This window comes from Dipodomys merriami, unplaced genomic scaffold (assembly GCF_024711535.1).
Source record: "Dipodomys merriami isolate MVZ:Mamm:240054 unplaced genomic scaffold, mDipMer1.0.p SCAF_200, whole genome shotgun sequence".
Taxonomy (NCBI): Eukaryota; Metazoa; Chordata; class Mammalia; order Rodentia; family Heteromyidae; genus Dipodomys; species Dipodomys merriami.
Window position 1 is genome coordinate 1345305 of NW_027203383.1, and position 16334 is coordinate 1361638.

The 16334-nt window shown below is 35.1% G+C and overlaps 1 protein-coding gene across 5 annotated transcripts in view; it reads right to left on the reverse strand.

Moving 5' to 3' along the window:
- LOC138833113 (protein unc-79 homolog) overlaps window positions 1–16334 on the reverse strand; it is a 238281-nt gene that overhangs the window by 171860 nt on the left and 50087 nt on the right. For 4 of the 5 annotated variants that reach the window (XM_070031455.1, XM_070031454.1, XM_070031452.1 and 1 more), the window contains exons 3-5: window positions 15136–15440; window positions 11921–12091; window positions 2520–2612 (exon numbers count right to left, since the gene is read on the reverse strand). In XM_070031455.1, coding sequence (XP_069887556.1) covers window positions 2520–2612; window positions 11921–12091; window positions 15136–15440 — 569 coding nt within the window. The remainder of the gene's footprint in view (window positions 1–2519; window positions 2613–11920; window positions 12092–15135; window positions 15441–16334) is intronic. The other variant, XM_070031453.1, reaches the window with a different exon arrangement.

Consider the following 16334-nt stretch of genomic DNA (forward strand, 5'->3'; position numbering starts at 1 on the left):
CTATCTCAGTCCCCCAATAGTTGACCTATCTTTAAGACTTCCTGTTAAGCAAACCACAAATGTGTTTGTAGTTTAAGGCTCTTGTTAGACAGACACAAGCTCTCTACCTCCTTGACAAATTCATCCTCTCCCACTGGGTCAACCAAAAGAACTGTAGAGAAAAATCCTACTCTTCTTAAAGATTGCATAAGAGATCCTGAACAGTGAGTGGAAAAATGAACAAAAAAAAAAAAGAGGTGTCAGAAAAGAGGAGTATGTTATTGGAAACTGGGGGTTGGCCCATCTTGTTATAAAATGGCAGATAACTTGGAGAATTATGTTCATGTCCTAATGTTTGGTAGAAGGCAGAATTTGTGAGTGATGAAATCAGATTATTTGGAGAATATTCTTTAGAGAAGTTCAAAAACTGGGATTGTAAGAGGTAACCTAAAAGATGGGTTTGCTGGGGCTTATAAATTAACTAAAAGCTGAACACTCAAAATTCCCTTCACTTTGCATCTGGGCCCTTTGATCTGAGGTGCTCCTTGTCTCCATAATTTTACCACAACCTTCAGCTCCATGAAGAATAAGTCTCTGGGAAGTACCTTGTGATGAAAGACAAACTGCCCCTCAAACAAGAAACGCCATCTTAGCATCTTAATAAAAACAACCAAAAGCTCCTGAGACTGTCTGACAGGCACCTTGTTCCTGTTCCATTGCAATGGTAAAGACAATAACAACTTCTCCAGAATTCTTCCAAGAACAAACTAAACCAACCATCAACCAGGTCATATCTGTGTTTGGGGAACTGTTTTAACTATACCTTTTCACAACTGTCCCAGTTGTTCCTATTTAACCTGAAGCTTATGTCTGTACCTTGAAGATGCTGAAGATATACTGAAGTGCTGCCTTCCCACGGCTGCCATATAATAAATCTCCTTTCTCTGTCCTTCACCATAACTCTTTATTTGGCAGATGGGGACAAGTGCTTAGACCTAACTCAGGATTCCTGAGGTTTAGAAATAGGGTCTAGAAACTCATCTTCAGAATGAATTAATGTAAGGTTTTCAGAATTGAATGAATGTATTTCAGATGTGAAAAGGATGTGAACTTTGGGGGACGGAATGCAACCTATTGAATAATTTTACCCCCTCCCAAAAAATCAAGCTAGCTTTTAATAATCAATATCATGGTGTTCAGGTAAGGCCTTTAGAAGGTAATCAACTCATGAAGTCAGAGCCCTTATGACTAGGATTAGTGCCCTTATAAAACAAGCCCCAGAGGACTCCTTTCCCCTTTCCAGCATGAGAAGAAACAGAACAAACATCACTGAATACTGAATCTGCCATCCCTTTGATCATGGAGCTCCTAGCCTCTAGAACTGTGAGATATAAATTATTGCTGTTTTTGAACCACGTGGATTATATTGTGTTTGTTATGGTAGCACAAACAGACCAAAATAAAGTATAAAAGCCAGCGTGGTTTTGCATGCCTTGGTCCCAGTGACTCAGAAGGCTGAGGAGGAAGAATCCTTTGACTTCAGGAGTTGTAGGCCAGTTGGGAAACATGGCAAGCCAAAATTTAAAAAAGGAAGAAAGAGAGAGAGAAAGAGACAGAGAGAGAGAGAGAGAGAGATTAAGAGAAAGAGAGAGAGAAAGAGAAAAAGAAAGAGAAGGAGAAAAAGAAGAGAGACAAACATAAGGACAATACTCTAGAGTAAGATGCATTAAGATTTGACGTGAAGAGACAATTTTTCCTCACTCTGAGTAAAACTTCATTATTATTCTACTTGGATAGAAGGCTAAAAAGTTTCATGAAATTTGCTCACTTTCCAAATAAACATCAGTGAAAATAAAAACAGAATTCATAGCTTTGCCTTTGACTTGAACAAAAGCTTTTTAGGTCATGTCCCCAAAGCTTAAATGCAGTTACATTATTAAATAGAAATCAGACAATAAATCATGGAAAAACCTGTCCAAAATAGTGACACAAAAACCAAAATGGCTTATTATCTTTCATCTATTTAACTCTATACAAATTTTATGGTAATAATAAATGACAGGTCACAATAAGACATCATATACAACTAGTGAGAATATTGACATTTTTTTAACCCCTTTAAACCAGGAATCTCTTTCATTAATTTATTCTATGGAAATAATCAGAAATGCAGTAAAAGGATGTTTGTGACATTTCTGTGACATTAGAGGAAGAAATTTGCCACATTATTAATAGTAGTTATGTTAGAACAAGAAATTATTTTTATATTTCTAATTTAATTATTTCTACATAGTTATAACCAATCAATTTCCCTTTAGTGTTCTAAAATTTATCCTGTAACATTCTAAAAATATTACTAGCACACAAGATCACTATAATAAACAAGGAAATCTAATTCAAAATTATATTTTCTAAACAACTCCCATTGTCTATTCCACCGAGAAGAGAAATTTTCACACGGAAACATTTTGCTTATTTGTTGTATGTTTGGCCTGATGATTGATTTTGGAATTAGCTAAAATACTCAGATTTCCACTTACCTGGATTAGATGTGTACTGCATTGCAATCATTAGCATAGAGGATGCAGAAAGATTAACATGGGCAGGAACGCCTTCTCTCCTGGAAGAACCCACTGAAACCAAAATGGTTTTGATTAGATTCAGCATAATTTCTCTATATATGAGTCTATATACTTGCTACTTTGTATATTATGGGAAGCCCATGAGAAAAAAAAAGTCCCAACTAAGCCAATAGGGGTTTTGTACCAATAAAACCACAGTTGCGTACAACTGTATAAATCCTACAGAGGATCTACTGCAAAAGGAGCAAAGCGAGAATATGATGTAATGATTTTTATCAAAGTTGTATTCAGATGTGATCTCTACTCCCAAGATGTTTACTTCTAGATGGGAGAGAAAAATAAAATCCTCTATGTCCAAATATAAAGTCAAGTCGAAGGTGGTCCTAGTAAGAAAGTAAAACTAAATTTTTAATGCAACATGAATGCATTTTAGAGACACAGATAAATAAGCTTACAATAATCTGTAACTTGATGCATTATACATACAAATTTTAATCATCTATTATAAATTACTGCATTAATTTTTAAATTTTATGTTTATATGTCTTTATAGTTTTATTCAAACCTTCATATGAAACTTCATCATCATTGTCTTCATTATTATGAGAGTCACTTTTTTTTTTTTAGTTTTCCAAGCTTATCATCTTCATATTGATCTAAGTTGTTTGAAATAAAGCACTTTTGAATCTGTGAATAATGTTGTTTCTGGACATTTTATTCTATGTCAACATATTCAATCACAAAAAATCAAGCTATGTCTTCAAAATTCACCTAATAGCTGCATAATCCTGATTTCCACTTATATACTGCTTGGAAAACATCTTTAATTGCCTTGTACACAAGAATATCAAACACTATTTTAAATTTCTTTCTTTTTTTAATAGTGTACAATAGGTAATTAATTTATATATTCAAAACCAAGTTTCCAAAGAGCACTTTATTAGCCCAAACACAGTAATTGAGAGGAAACCCACAATAAGTAGACCTTTATTAAAATTCAAATATGTGTGACACCAGGTATGGTGTCACACACCTGTACTAAATGAGTGTCCTCATTACACAGAGATAGGAGGACAGCAGTCCAGGGATGGCCTTAGAAAAAGGAGGGTACCCAAAAACATAACAGCAAAAGAACCTGGAGGTATGGTTCAAGTGATAGAGCTCACAAATGTAGGGCTCTTAGTTCAACCCCCAGCACCGCATACACACACACACACACACACACACACACACACACACACAAAGATTCAAATATAAATAAATTTCTCTTTTCTTAGGGATAAATGAAGTTAAGAGAAACTTCTTAAACCTGGCTTATGTGCCAAGTTGTCAAGCATAAGAAGAATAGCATGCTGGTAGTATGAGACTCTCAAAAAGACAACTCTCAGTCTTCTATACATGAAAGATCTTTGACAGGGGCAATGACTGAAAACAGATAACCTCAAAACCTGCTTTGTATTATTCTATATTATAGTACAATACGTGGAAAATGTATCTCACCTATACCCACAAAGGGTAAGATATAGTGAAACACATGATAAATAAAACACTAACAAAAGGCCTATCATGTAATAGAGGAATAAAGAAAGCGAAATATAAAGAACTTCCAACACCATGATGTACAGTGGCTATTACAACGGTTTTTTTTTTTAAATGTAATACATCCATAGTGGAGCTCCATTTAACTTGAGTTTGTTTATATTCTCACTGTAGCACAGTGCATCTAACTCACCATTGAGTGATATTAGTTTGGCTGCACAATGTAAATATGTTCTTAATAATTAGGCAAATCTATGAACACAAGTACACTCTGGTGTGTGTGTGTGTGTGTGTGTGTGTGTGCGTGTGTGTGTGTGTGTGCGTGTGTGTGTGTGTGTGTGTGTGTGTGTGTGTATGTTATGTGTATTGAGACTTGAAATCAGGGTCTAGGAGCTGGCCCACTCTATGACTTGAGCTATACCTCCTCTTCCAGCTTTTTACTGGTTAACTGGAGATAAAAGGGTCTTACAGACTGCCCTACCCAGGCTGGCTTTAAACTGCAATCCTCAGATCTCGGCCTTCTGAGTGGTAGCATTACAGGTAGAAGCCACCAGTGTCCAGCTAGAACTTCTTTTTATAGGCTCCTATGTACCAAGCTCCAAAACACTAGTATGAAATTGGTTTTGCTATGCAAGCTTCTACCTTATTCTGCTTTTAATGGCAAAGTTGATTAATTAGTATAGTCAATCAAGGGAAACAACCATTGAGCACAAATACTAAAAAACAAGACACAGTTGTTCTCAGTCTTTAGCCAGGGTACTTTTTCAATTCAGCCTGTAGGGGTCCCACATTCAAAAATTATAACTTACTTAATTTGAGAAGCGCCAAACTACATGTTAAATTAATCAGCACATCAGCTTATTTTGACTCAAGCTGGCCTTGAATCTCCTTTTGAGAAATTAGAGGGATGAGAAATTTAAAAAAAGAATTGCGTAGCAAAGTATCCAGAAGTGGGAAGAATAATACCAAGTACAGTATTTCTGTGTCTTTTGTTTTAAAAATAACTCAGGGGAAAAAGGAACATATAGGTATCAATATATATCATTCTTTTGAGTACATGTGTCTTCACTTTTGTTTAAATTTGTGTGCAATTTTTAATAAGCATTTTCTAACAATGAAAATTACCATTAAGAGAATTAAGTCCTTTTAAAATGGGAGATGTCCAACTGTCTCAGAAGATTTAGGTGAGGTCTACTTGGAAAACTGCTCAAATGGCTCAGTGACCTTTGGATGTCCCTATAACCCCTACAAATCCATGTTCTCCTTCAAGTCTGGCCAGCCACAAAGTCAAAAATGTTCTTCTGGCTCAAGCTCCAGGAAATTGGCTCCAGTGCTTACATAAACAGACAATTTCAAAGCCATCAACTAGACTGAATAAAATAACCACCATTCTAACTTAATAAACATGAAAAAGCAGACATCATTTATTGAATCTTGTTTAAAAGGCATTATGTGAGTAGATATGCAGCTTGTCCCTAGTCCCTATAAGGGTATAAAAATACAAAAATACATATGATAGACAAATAAGAACATCTTATATTTAATATTGTGCTCAGGAAATGCAATTAAAAGTTTTTCAGTTATCTTCACAGTACTACCATACACTCACTATTGTCATGCCCTCTATCCATAGATAGAACGTGATGGAAGTATTTGTGTTAGTTTTGAAGGTAAGAAAAGACATCTTCAAAGATGTGGTGCTTGAGATAAAGGAGATAAGAAAATAAATCCTGTGACCATTTGAGAGAAGGATAATATCAATCCTATAATATGTTCCTATATTTTCTAATTCCAAGTGTAGTATGGTATATAACTCACCCAAAAAAGTAAGTGCATAATAAAAGCTGTTTATAAAACAGATCAAATTATTTGCATGTGTGTAGCCAGCTTAATTGTTGGATTATAGTCCAAATCACTGGAATTAATAGCTGCTAATCTAGTCATTTGTTTCTGCTACAGTATTTTCTGCAGGACTTCCTACATACCAAACATTGTTCTGGGCTCTGGGGATTCAATGGTAAGAAACACAAGTCTTGGGCTGGGAAGGTGGTTCAGTGGTAGAGTGCTTGCCTCGCATGCATAAGGCCCTGGGTTCAATTCCTCAGCACCACATAAGCAGGAAAAAAAGCCAGAAGTGGTGCTGTCCCAAGGGGTAGGACGTTAGCCTTGAGCTGAAGAGCTGAGGAACAATACTCAGGACCAGAGTTCAAGACCCACGATTGACAAAAATAGGAACATATCATAGGATTGATATTATCCTTCTCTCAAATGGTCACAGGATTTATTTTCTTTACTCCAATTCATTCATCATATATAGGCTCAATCTATCCAACTAGTTTTGGATTACTAGTTCTCTAAAAGCCAGGAAAATAACTTTGTGGTAATAAGAATATTATCTAACTGCATATTGTTTACTTTCTTGTAAATAATGGTACACAGTGCTCAATAAATAATTTTATATTTTAAGAAAATTAATAGGATTCCATTTCAACCAATGGCTGCGAATGTCCCAAGCTATGAAGGAAGCACAATGGCTGAATACAGTGTCTGGTACCTATCATCCCAGAGACAAAAGGAAGCAAAACTGGGAAGATCACATTCCAGGCTGTCCTGGGCATAAAGTGAGACCCTACCACAAAAATTACCAACACAAAAAGGGACAAGTACAGTAGCTCAACTGGTAATGGGCCTCTTAGCAAGTACAAGGCCCTGAATTGAACCCATGGTAACATGAGACAGAGAGAGACAGAGTAAAAGGGAAGGAGGACTTCCACCAACACTGGAAGTGTTCTTGAGTTAGTACAAAACCTGCTATAATAACGACTATTCATGTATATAACAAACTATTTATGATATAACAAACTAAGAGATACAGGGTCCAACCTCTAGTAGATGGCCTTTTGCCAGAAACAATATTTAGAAAGATTAAATTTCAAAACAATATAGAGATTTCAGCAGAATATTAAAATTATTTGGGGTAGAATTATACGTCTGTGGCATGCATTGATTCATTCTACACTTGCATGTATCCTAGTATATAGACTAGTCAAATATAGACTTGTATATATAAACTAGTCAAGACCATCTTCACAACAAACATGAATGTAAACCAGAGAAGTTAGGATTATTGACAGGATCATAACTAAGGAAACAAAGATCTGACAAGATGAGATTTTTTCAACAGCTAGAGGATTAAAGTTCAGCTCTTTCACAATTTAACAATAAAATTCTTACAGTAAGACTTACTGTATAACACAATCATTAGCCAACAGAAACCTTTTTATATTAAAGATTACTTAAATATTATCAATACCTTTAATTTTTTCTACATAGTATTAGTCTTCAGAACACCATAAAAACACATTATATATCATATATTATAGCAGGCAGTAACAAAAACAAAAATGATACATGGCCAACAGCCTGGAATCATATGATTTTTTTTTGGTGCCACTCCAGAGGCTTGAACTTAAGAGCCTAGGAGCTGTCTCTGAGCTTTTTGGCTCATAGCTAGTACTCTACCACTTGAGGCACCACTCTAACTCTGGATTTTGGGTGCTTAAGTGGAGACAAGAGTATCACAGACTTCCCGACCTGAGCTGCTTTCAAATTATGACACTTACATTACATTATCAGAGCACAGTAGAGTAGCTAGGATTAAAGGCGTGAGACACAGGCACATGACAGATGATTATTTTTAAGTCAGTGCAAAGATTCAAATGAACGCTTTATTTTTTTGAGAGTAAGTGACTTTTTGAGATATCTAGATTAGAAAAGAAACTGGATTCGACAGCTTAGTCCAGGATAGCAGAGTACACTAAGAACACCTTACTTAAAGCTACATAATTCTTCAGCTTTATCAATATCTTTAAAAATGATGTAGTTTAGAAGCAGGGAGATCATGAGCTTGAATCCAGCCTAGGCTAAATAGCAAAGACTGTCTAAGAAAAATGCTTTTGTCAGCTGGAGTAAATCGGAATAGCCTGTCAATTTAGAATAAGCTGGGTTTTTTTTTTTTTTCTCCTCTACCAAAGCATCATCTTCCAAACATCCACATTTCAATTCAGTCCAAAAACCACAGATCCTTTATTGGAAAAAGGTTTCCATGGTGACATGCAAATGTTTTTTTCAATTCTTTTAATATACTTTTATAAACAAAATATATTGCATACAAGTGGAATAAGGAGAAGTTATATTTATGGAAAAAGTTAAAGAAGAAAGCTATGTCAACAGAAATTTTATAACAATTTGATACTTGCTCTGCAAACTTTTTAAGAAGTTATTTTAAGTGTTTCATTTATGAACAAAGATGGCATGAAGCACCCGTAGCTATACATGCAAGATCAATCTGAAAGAGCTGCAATATCTCATCAGGTCTACTGCAAAGCTCACAATTTCATTATCCAGGTGATACAGACAATGATATTACCATTAATTACATTATCATTGGTTATACAATAATTTAACACCTGAAAAAATGTTCATGTTTTACTAGTGATCTTAGAAACACCACATTAAAGAAACAGAGCCTTTCTGATCATTTTGTTTTGGTTTGGTTTTGCTTTTATTCAGACAGAGTCTCTCATTTTTGCCCATGCTGTCCTGGACTGTGATTCTCCTATCTATCTCTCCTACATTGATGGGATAACTGGCAAAAACCCCACCATACTCAGCTTATTAGTTGAAATGGGTTCTCACTAACTTTTTGCTCAGAATAGCCTTGAACCAATCCTCCAGATTTCCACATCCCAAGTAGCTAGGATTATAGGTATGAACCACCATGCCCAACTGCATTTCTGTCTTAAAGATTCTATCAAGTATCTTCCAAAGTACAGTATCTTTCATACTAATATCTCAGTCTTGAAATAAAAATATTCTGAAGTTAAATTTTCCTGTCGTACTTTAGTCAGAATTTCTAGACACTGAACTACCCCCAAAAATAGTAACACCATGGTTACAATAACCAGATTCACATTCTTCCATAAACTCATTTTCACATAATCAATCTGGAACAAGATCCCTGAATCTGTGGATCCATGTCTATATATTTTGTAAAACAAGCACAAAAAAGAAGCACCTGACTAGCATAATAGAATATGGCTGTAAAAGCTGGTACTATAATTTATTCTGAGACTTAAAAGTAACAAAGAACGGCTACTATTGATTTACCAGAATGATGATGAGACATAAAGTCAAAACCAAGGTAAAAAGAAACCTAGAAGAACAAAATAAACATATAAATCAGATCAACAACTGGGTTAGTTCAAGATTTGTGCCTGTTACAGAAAGTAAGATTCATGTTATTTTACCTAGAATTATTAAGCCATAAATAAGCTTAGAGACTGACTTTTTTCCAAACCTTCCTTTATGATAGAAAAAAATTTAAGACTCAGAGATATGGACTGAATTGTTCACACTTTTAAATGAACATCAAGTAATTCCACAAATAAACACTAAAATTTACACAAATTCTTTTTTTTTTTTTTTTTTGTCGGTCATGGGTCTTGAACTCTGGGCCTGTGCGCTGTCCCTCAGCTCTTCAGCTCAAGGCTAGCACTCTACTACTTGAGCTACAGCGCCACTTCCGGTTTTCTAGTGATTTATTGGAGATAGGAGTCTCACGGTCTTTCCTGCCTGGGCTGGCTTTGAACCGCGATCCTCAGATCTCAGCCTCCTGAGTAGCTAGGATTACAGGCGTGAGCCACCAGCGCCAGGCTACACAAATTCTTAAAAGCAACTCACTATTTTGTTCTCCTCAGTTGCCAAATTCAAATGCCTCATAAGTAAGGATTGACCTTGACTACAGGTATGTTTGGCAATAGAAGGGGCAACAGTGACTAAGATGAATTGTACCCAAAAATTGGTATGTAGAATTAAAACCCATGTGTATAGTAATAAAAAATGTGTGTTTTGGGGTTTATATTTCTAATTAAGTAGAAATTAATGACCAACTATGAAGAAATGAATTCTCAGATATTTCAATGCCTGGCCAATCTTAAGTATAACTTCAGCCAGGCATCAGTGGCTCATGCCTATCTCAGAAGGCTGAGGTCTGAGGATCGCAGTTCAAAGCCAGCACAGGCAGGAAAGGCTGTGAAACTCTTGTCTCCAATAAACCACCAGAAAACAAAGTGATGCTGTGGTTCAAGTGGTAGAGGACTAGCCTTGAGCTAAGAGCTGAGGGATAGCACTCAGGCCCAAAGGTCAAGCCCCATGACCAACAAAAACTTCAGAAGCTTATTATATTCAATAGCCTTCCCAAAATTTTACCTTATTCCTAAGAAGTAGGAATACAGTGAATAATTACTAAGAAGTTTATCTCCTCACCTGCTATTCTTAAAAAAAAACAAAAGTATCCATGCTTGTTCCCAACAGTTAATATTACTTAATCTAATATTACTTATCTAAAAACAAGATTACACAATTCTAAGAATATGCCCATAAGCAAGTACATATCTATAAGGTTACCCAGACAAATGGAAAAAAAAAACACATATTCTGTAACTTGAATGGAATGATGATCAGTCTGTTTATTTTTCTGGATTGCTACATAATTAGATCAGATTTGCTGAAAAGACATAAAATTACAATTTCATTCCTAAAACAAAAACTTGTTAGTAAAATATGCCAGTGTAGCTCAGAAAGAATATATGTTTACTAGTTGGCGATAAAGAACAACTTCAATAAGATTAAAAGTACATAAAATTAAAATAATGAACAATGATGGGTAAGATTTGGATGTGACTAATGAAGATGTGTTTATAGAACAAGAATTAAGGGAAGGAGAGGAGTAAACTTAACAGTTATTGTACACCAGGCACTGGATCAACACTTTACCATTGTTCCAGATTAATGGTTTTAATCATCATGACCACTTCACTCCTTTATAGGTAACAGATAGAACAATTAAGGAACTTTCCTAAGGTCACACAACAAGCAGGTGGAAGGGCTATGATTTGAATCTAGATATGTTTGACTCCTAAATCCACGATGTTTTCCAGATTACTCACTAAAACAAATTAATTCAAAATCCAATTTTTTTTGGCAGTACCAGTCAAGACCTCATGCTTGCTCAGTCTGCCTGCTCAGCTAGCACTACACAATTTGAAACATATCTCCAGCCTGCTCTTTGCTGGTTATTTTGGAGATGAAATCTTATAGACTTTGCTAACCATCCTGGTTTCAAACCATGATCTTCCAGATCTCAGCCTCTTAAGCAGAGGGGATTAGAGGCAGGAGCCACCCATACCTGGCCAGTTCTAACTATACCTTGCACATGAACTGCAGGCTTTAGCTTTCTTCAGTGACTTCCTAAATTTTGACTCATTGTTCATCACACACCCCAATGAAGGAAGTTGATATGATCATCTGTCTGTGGGTGAGGTTTCAACAATGTGAGTTGAACTCCCAAATCACATGGCAAACAGGGGCAGGGTGGGGACTAGAATCATTACATCCTGACTCTATCTGTTGTTCTTTCCATCTTATTGTACTGCCTTCAGGTGCAAACGAGAATTTCTACATTAGAGGAAACATTCTTTATACTTCTTTCTAATGTGGCATAAGAGACTATAGTTTATGAGTATGAAGTATAGATTATTCTCTTTCTTCCTATTCTATACAATCAAACCAAGTATAATTGTCTTTCATTTCTTTGATCTACATCATAATATCAATGCTGAAAGGACTAAATTTAAACCATACCATATGTCATAGCAAATGAGCATTCTTATCTTAAAAAAAACAAGAGCCTATAATTAAAAAAATTCCATTTGTATAATAAATTAAAATAATATGGTATTAGATAAGATTGAACTTACATATAGCCATTGGTAGAAAAGATGTGCTAAGGTATTCAATAATATCCTTGTGCAGAAATGGAGGAAAGGTAGCTAACGTTGAAATCATCGTGTAGGGCAAAGTACTCAGAATATCATCATTGAGAAAGGGTAGCAAACATGTGGTTGTATAAAATATTGACTGCCCAAGATCTACAAAACAAAATCAGATAATCAGTCACTGAATATTTTGCCATTAACAAAAATATACTAATTGTATATTTTAATTCTTAGGGAACTGGCTTAAATTATCATAAATAATGATTGTTCCTTTCCTGCTAAGTGTTCTAAAATATACTGCTAAGTATAGTCTATCTTTAGGAGTTGGTCAGTAAGTGACTGATGATTGAATATATATATATATATATATATATATATTAATACTTTTAATTCATGAGCTTTTCCTCAATCCTGGATCAATCAGCCATAATATTTGGTATTCATATTGCCCCTTAATCCCAAAATTCAAAATGCTTTCCATGCAAAATTGAATCCTAAGTCCTGTCCATTCTTATATCAACTAGATTATGTGCCCCTAGAGGTTTCAGAAAAGCCAAGGGCAGAATTAGAAATAAGAGCAGCTTATTTCTGCTCTAGCAACCAAACTCAGTGGTCCTATATATGATTCTACTTTGGCAACTGAGGTACTGTAATTTTGCAAATCCCATAGAGTAGCAGATTCATCATGTACTAAAAGAAAAGAAGCTGTACACTAGTACTATATGACACTGTTGTCCATCACTATGCAAGTACTTCCTAATAATTATCTACCCACATCTTACAATGAGTAATAGGAATAATACTTACCTCTCTTCATTAAAAGAGTTGTTAGGAGTTTAAATGAAATAAATACAAAGAGCTTGTTTAACATATAATGTGTGCTCCACCAATATTAGCTATTACTATTACCATCATTATTACCTGCATGAGAAGTAAAAATAGAGGACTTCCAAAAACATAACCATTTAGCTTTATAATACATATAGATCAAACACCATTAGATTAATGTACCTTTTGATATTTCTGAATCTCCCAAAATGTAAGCCACCCGTCAAGATTTAACAATGAAGAGTTATTATTTTTTAATTCCTTATAATAGTAAAATATTGGACTCCACTGCTCTACAGCAGATTTGTCTTCTTAGAGGAGTTGTGTTGATTTGTAACATTACTTCTGATTGTCATTAGAATCAATATACTAATGCAACAGGCATGTCAATTGACAATGTGGCCACAAAGCACACTGCAGAACCAGGGCCATTCAACCCTTAGATCAAATCAATGAAATGGAAAATTGACATGTGTTTTACTAAGAATTACATGAAGCTGTGCATAAAAAACAGTTCAGCTACTTTTTCTGAGCCTTTAAACCTAATTATAGAACATTAGCACTGAAAGTGGTCTGGGAGTATTATTTTTTAATATAAGGAATCTTAGACCTCCAAAAAATGATTATCCCAAATCATCTGAGCATGCGTTGAACTGTGACAAAAACACTGCCTAACATGCTTTGCTGTAGGTCACTCAGACTCAAGAGTGAGGAAACAGCCCCTAATCATAACATAGTGGTTCTCAATCTCAGTATGTAAAAGAAGCATCCATAGAAAGCATCTTACAAACACACCACACTGATTTTTATTTAAGAAATCCATGTTCCAAACTCCCTAGGTGATTCTGAGGTTCTTCAGACTACTCTTAGAGAAAGAAAGCTGCTTGGTTTCTCTAAAACATTCAAAAGAACAAACTGGTATGTTTTTCCCCTGTTTCTAAGTTCTGCTATGCAGAATAAAAACACAACAGACAAGAAGGAAGAGTAAAGTCACAAAAAGCTATATAAGAAGTACAAGAGCAAAAACAGGAATTACATTTCCTAGAACTTACTGCAGTGTCCACAGAAACTGCAATTAGATGGGTTGTAATTTACCAAATTGAATATTTTTATCTTAACCTAGTATACCATCCTAGGGGCAGAAAAGTCCACAGCAAATCCAGGACTGGCATCACAAAGGAAAGGTACTAACAAGCTCATGGCCATAGTGAGCTCTGACCGTCTTGTATTCAAATTTGTCACTTTCTGAGCTAGGAGATCATTGTAAAACAGCCTAGGCTTAAAACAGCTATAATAGTACAGGATAAGTAATTTTACAGATTTCTATACGTTTATACTCACTATAATACAAAACTGTAAATACCAGAAAAGAAAATCAGTTGTCATTATTTCATCATTTTTATGAAAGTAATTTTTTTAATTTTTAATTAGGAACACATCACATTAAATAAATTAAGTATTCTCATAGGAGAGTTGGCTATATTAAAAGACAAAATAAGCCCACCACCCATACTTTTCCAAAATTCAGCTTTTCTGTACAATGAAACTTTGATTATCATACTTCCAGAAACCAAAGTATCAATGTTTTAAAGTGAAGACAATATTTTAAAGTGCATTTCACATAAAAATCTTTATTAACTGTATGATTTTCCATTTGATTCTCCCAAATATATATTTGATAGTTAAGCAGAAAAGTATTACTGTATTTTTTATGAATTAGAACTTATTGAACAAGCAAAATAATGAAATTTACTAAATATATAGCAGAAAAGGGGAAGAGATAAAAAAAGAAGCATGCTCTCTAGCTCCTGTTCTAAAATACTGCTAAAGTTGTATACCATAACATTTTGGTATAGTAGAATGTTGTAGTGATTATTGGCTGTTAGATCAATTTGGAAGAGTGCCCAGACAGTTCTTTTATCCAACCTCCTGATTTTGAAGACATGAAAAATGAATCCCACAGAGATTCTTTGGTTTGTTCCCAAAATACAAAGACCTGGTCATTGTCTTAGAGCCTAGTCTTCAAGCTCCACCTCTTACATATTCTAGAGACAAGTTCAAAAATTGTAGCTTTCTCAATTGTGATTTAAACAGGAGTCCCTACTATAAACCTAATCTAGGGAGAAGAGAGCTTCTTGTTTATCCTTCCTCCTGCCTCCAGCTCCCTGGAACACCCTCCCTCAGAGTATAAGAATGTGTAATAATAGGCAGGGAAGCACCATAATTAAGTTTCAGAGTAAGAAAGGCTAAAACTAAATAAACTGTTTCAAAAGATGTATAACAGTAACAACGGTCTCCAACCCAATTCCACAGCGTGGTATACATTCATAAAGAAACATGTAAGTTTTTCCCCAATCTCAAATACTCACCATGTTGGCCATGCTGTAGTAAAGGAACTAGATCCAGGAGAGTCACCAAAGTCACGTAGAGGCCTTGGTAGTCCAAAGAAGGGTAGTCTGACAACTGAGCATCACGACTTTGCTGGCCACGTTCTGAAGGAGCATCTCGCAGGACGCTGTAAAGGAGGGAGCGAGTAACAGTAGGGTTGATGGAACTGACCTGCGGTCTTAGAGATGGGGTGAGTGGGAATGGCACAGGAAAAAGACACATGGTCATGGGCACTGTCAAATTGGAGGCATCTTGGTTTTCCTTCTTCCCTGTGCGGGACAAAATGCTGTTGGGGGGACAAAGAAAAAAAAGAGACAACAAAGACACAAAGAACAGCACATTACATTGAAATGACACTCTAAAACAAATAATAAAACACCAGATACAACCCACATAAGATGCAATCGCTGCCAACAGAGTCTACAAATCTAATGCTAGTCACGTAGCTTTGTGCTCAGAGATACCAAATAAAGCAGGTTCACTTTGTGGAAGTTTCATTGCATCTCATGTGTTATCTGGTTCATAAGGAGCAAAAATATAAAAATGCATGTTTCAGTGCCAAACCCATGTTTTACAGTTTGTCAATTTGGCCAAGGAGATGTTTCCTGGAAGGAAAACAATAGCTTTGTCTAACCAGTGAGGGCTCTTATTCCTAATTAGAAGAAGCTTTCACAGAACATTTTTTAGCAAAACTCTTGATCTGTAAATAGAAACTTGTAAAATATAGGTATGGCACTTGCAGAAACATGTTTTAGCAAAGAATAAACATGTGAGTTTATTAAGAAAGTCTTAAAAATCACATGTTTATTGCATCAAAATAATGTCTATATGTATATTATGATACTGTTTCATGACATTCTGTCAGTATCATTTGAGATAATGAAGTTTAAACAGGCATATGAATTTAGAAATAATACATATTTCTAAAATGTTAGCTAAACTACATTGGAAAAGCTATAAAATAAGATATAGTAGATGGTCAATAGCATATGCTTGTGAGCTAATGATAATGGGTATTTATGTGTGCAGTTTTTAATTTGGCATGTAGGGGAGGAAACATTTTATTTTATGAATACAAACAGTGGCTTATTATATAATTACCTTGAAAATTCTAAAGACTAAGAGAGCAGTATCTGCCATAGAGCTGCACATGATACAATAAAATCTCATATATTACTGC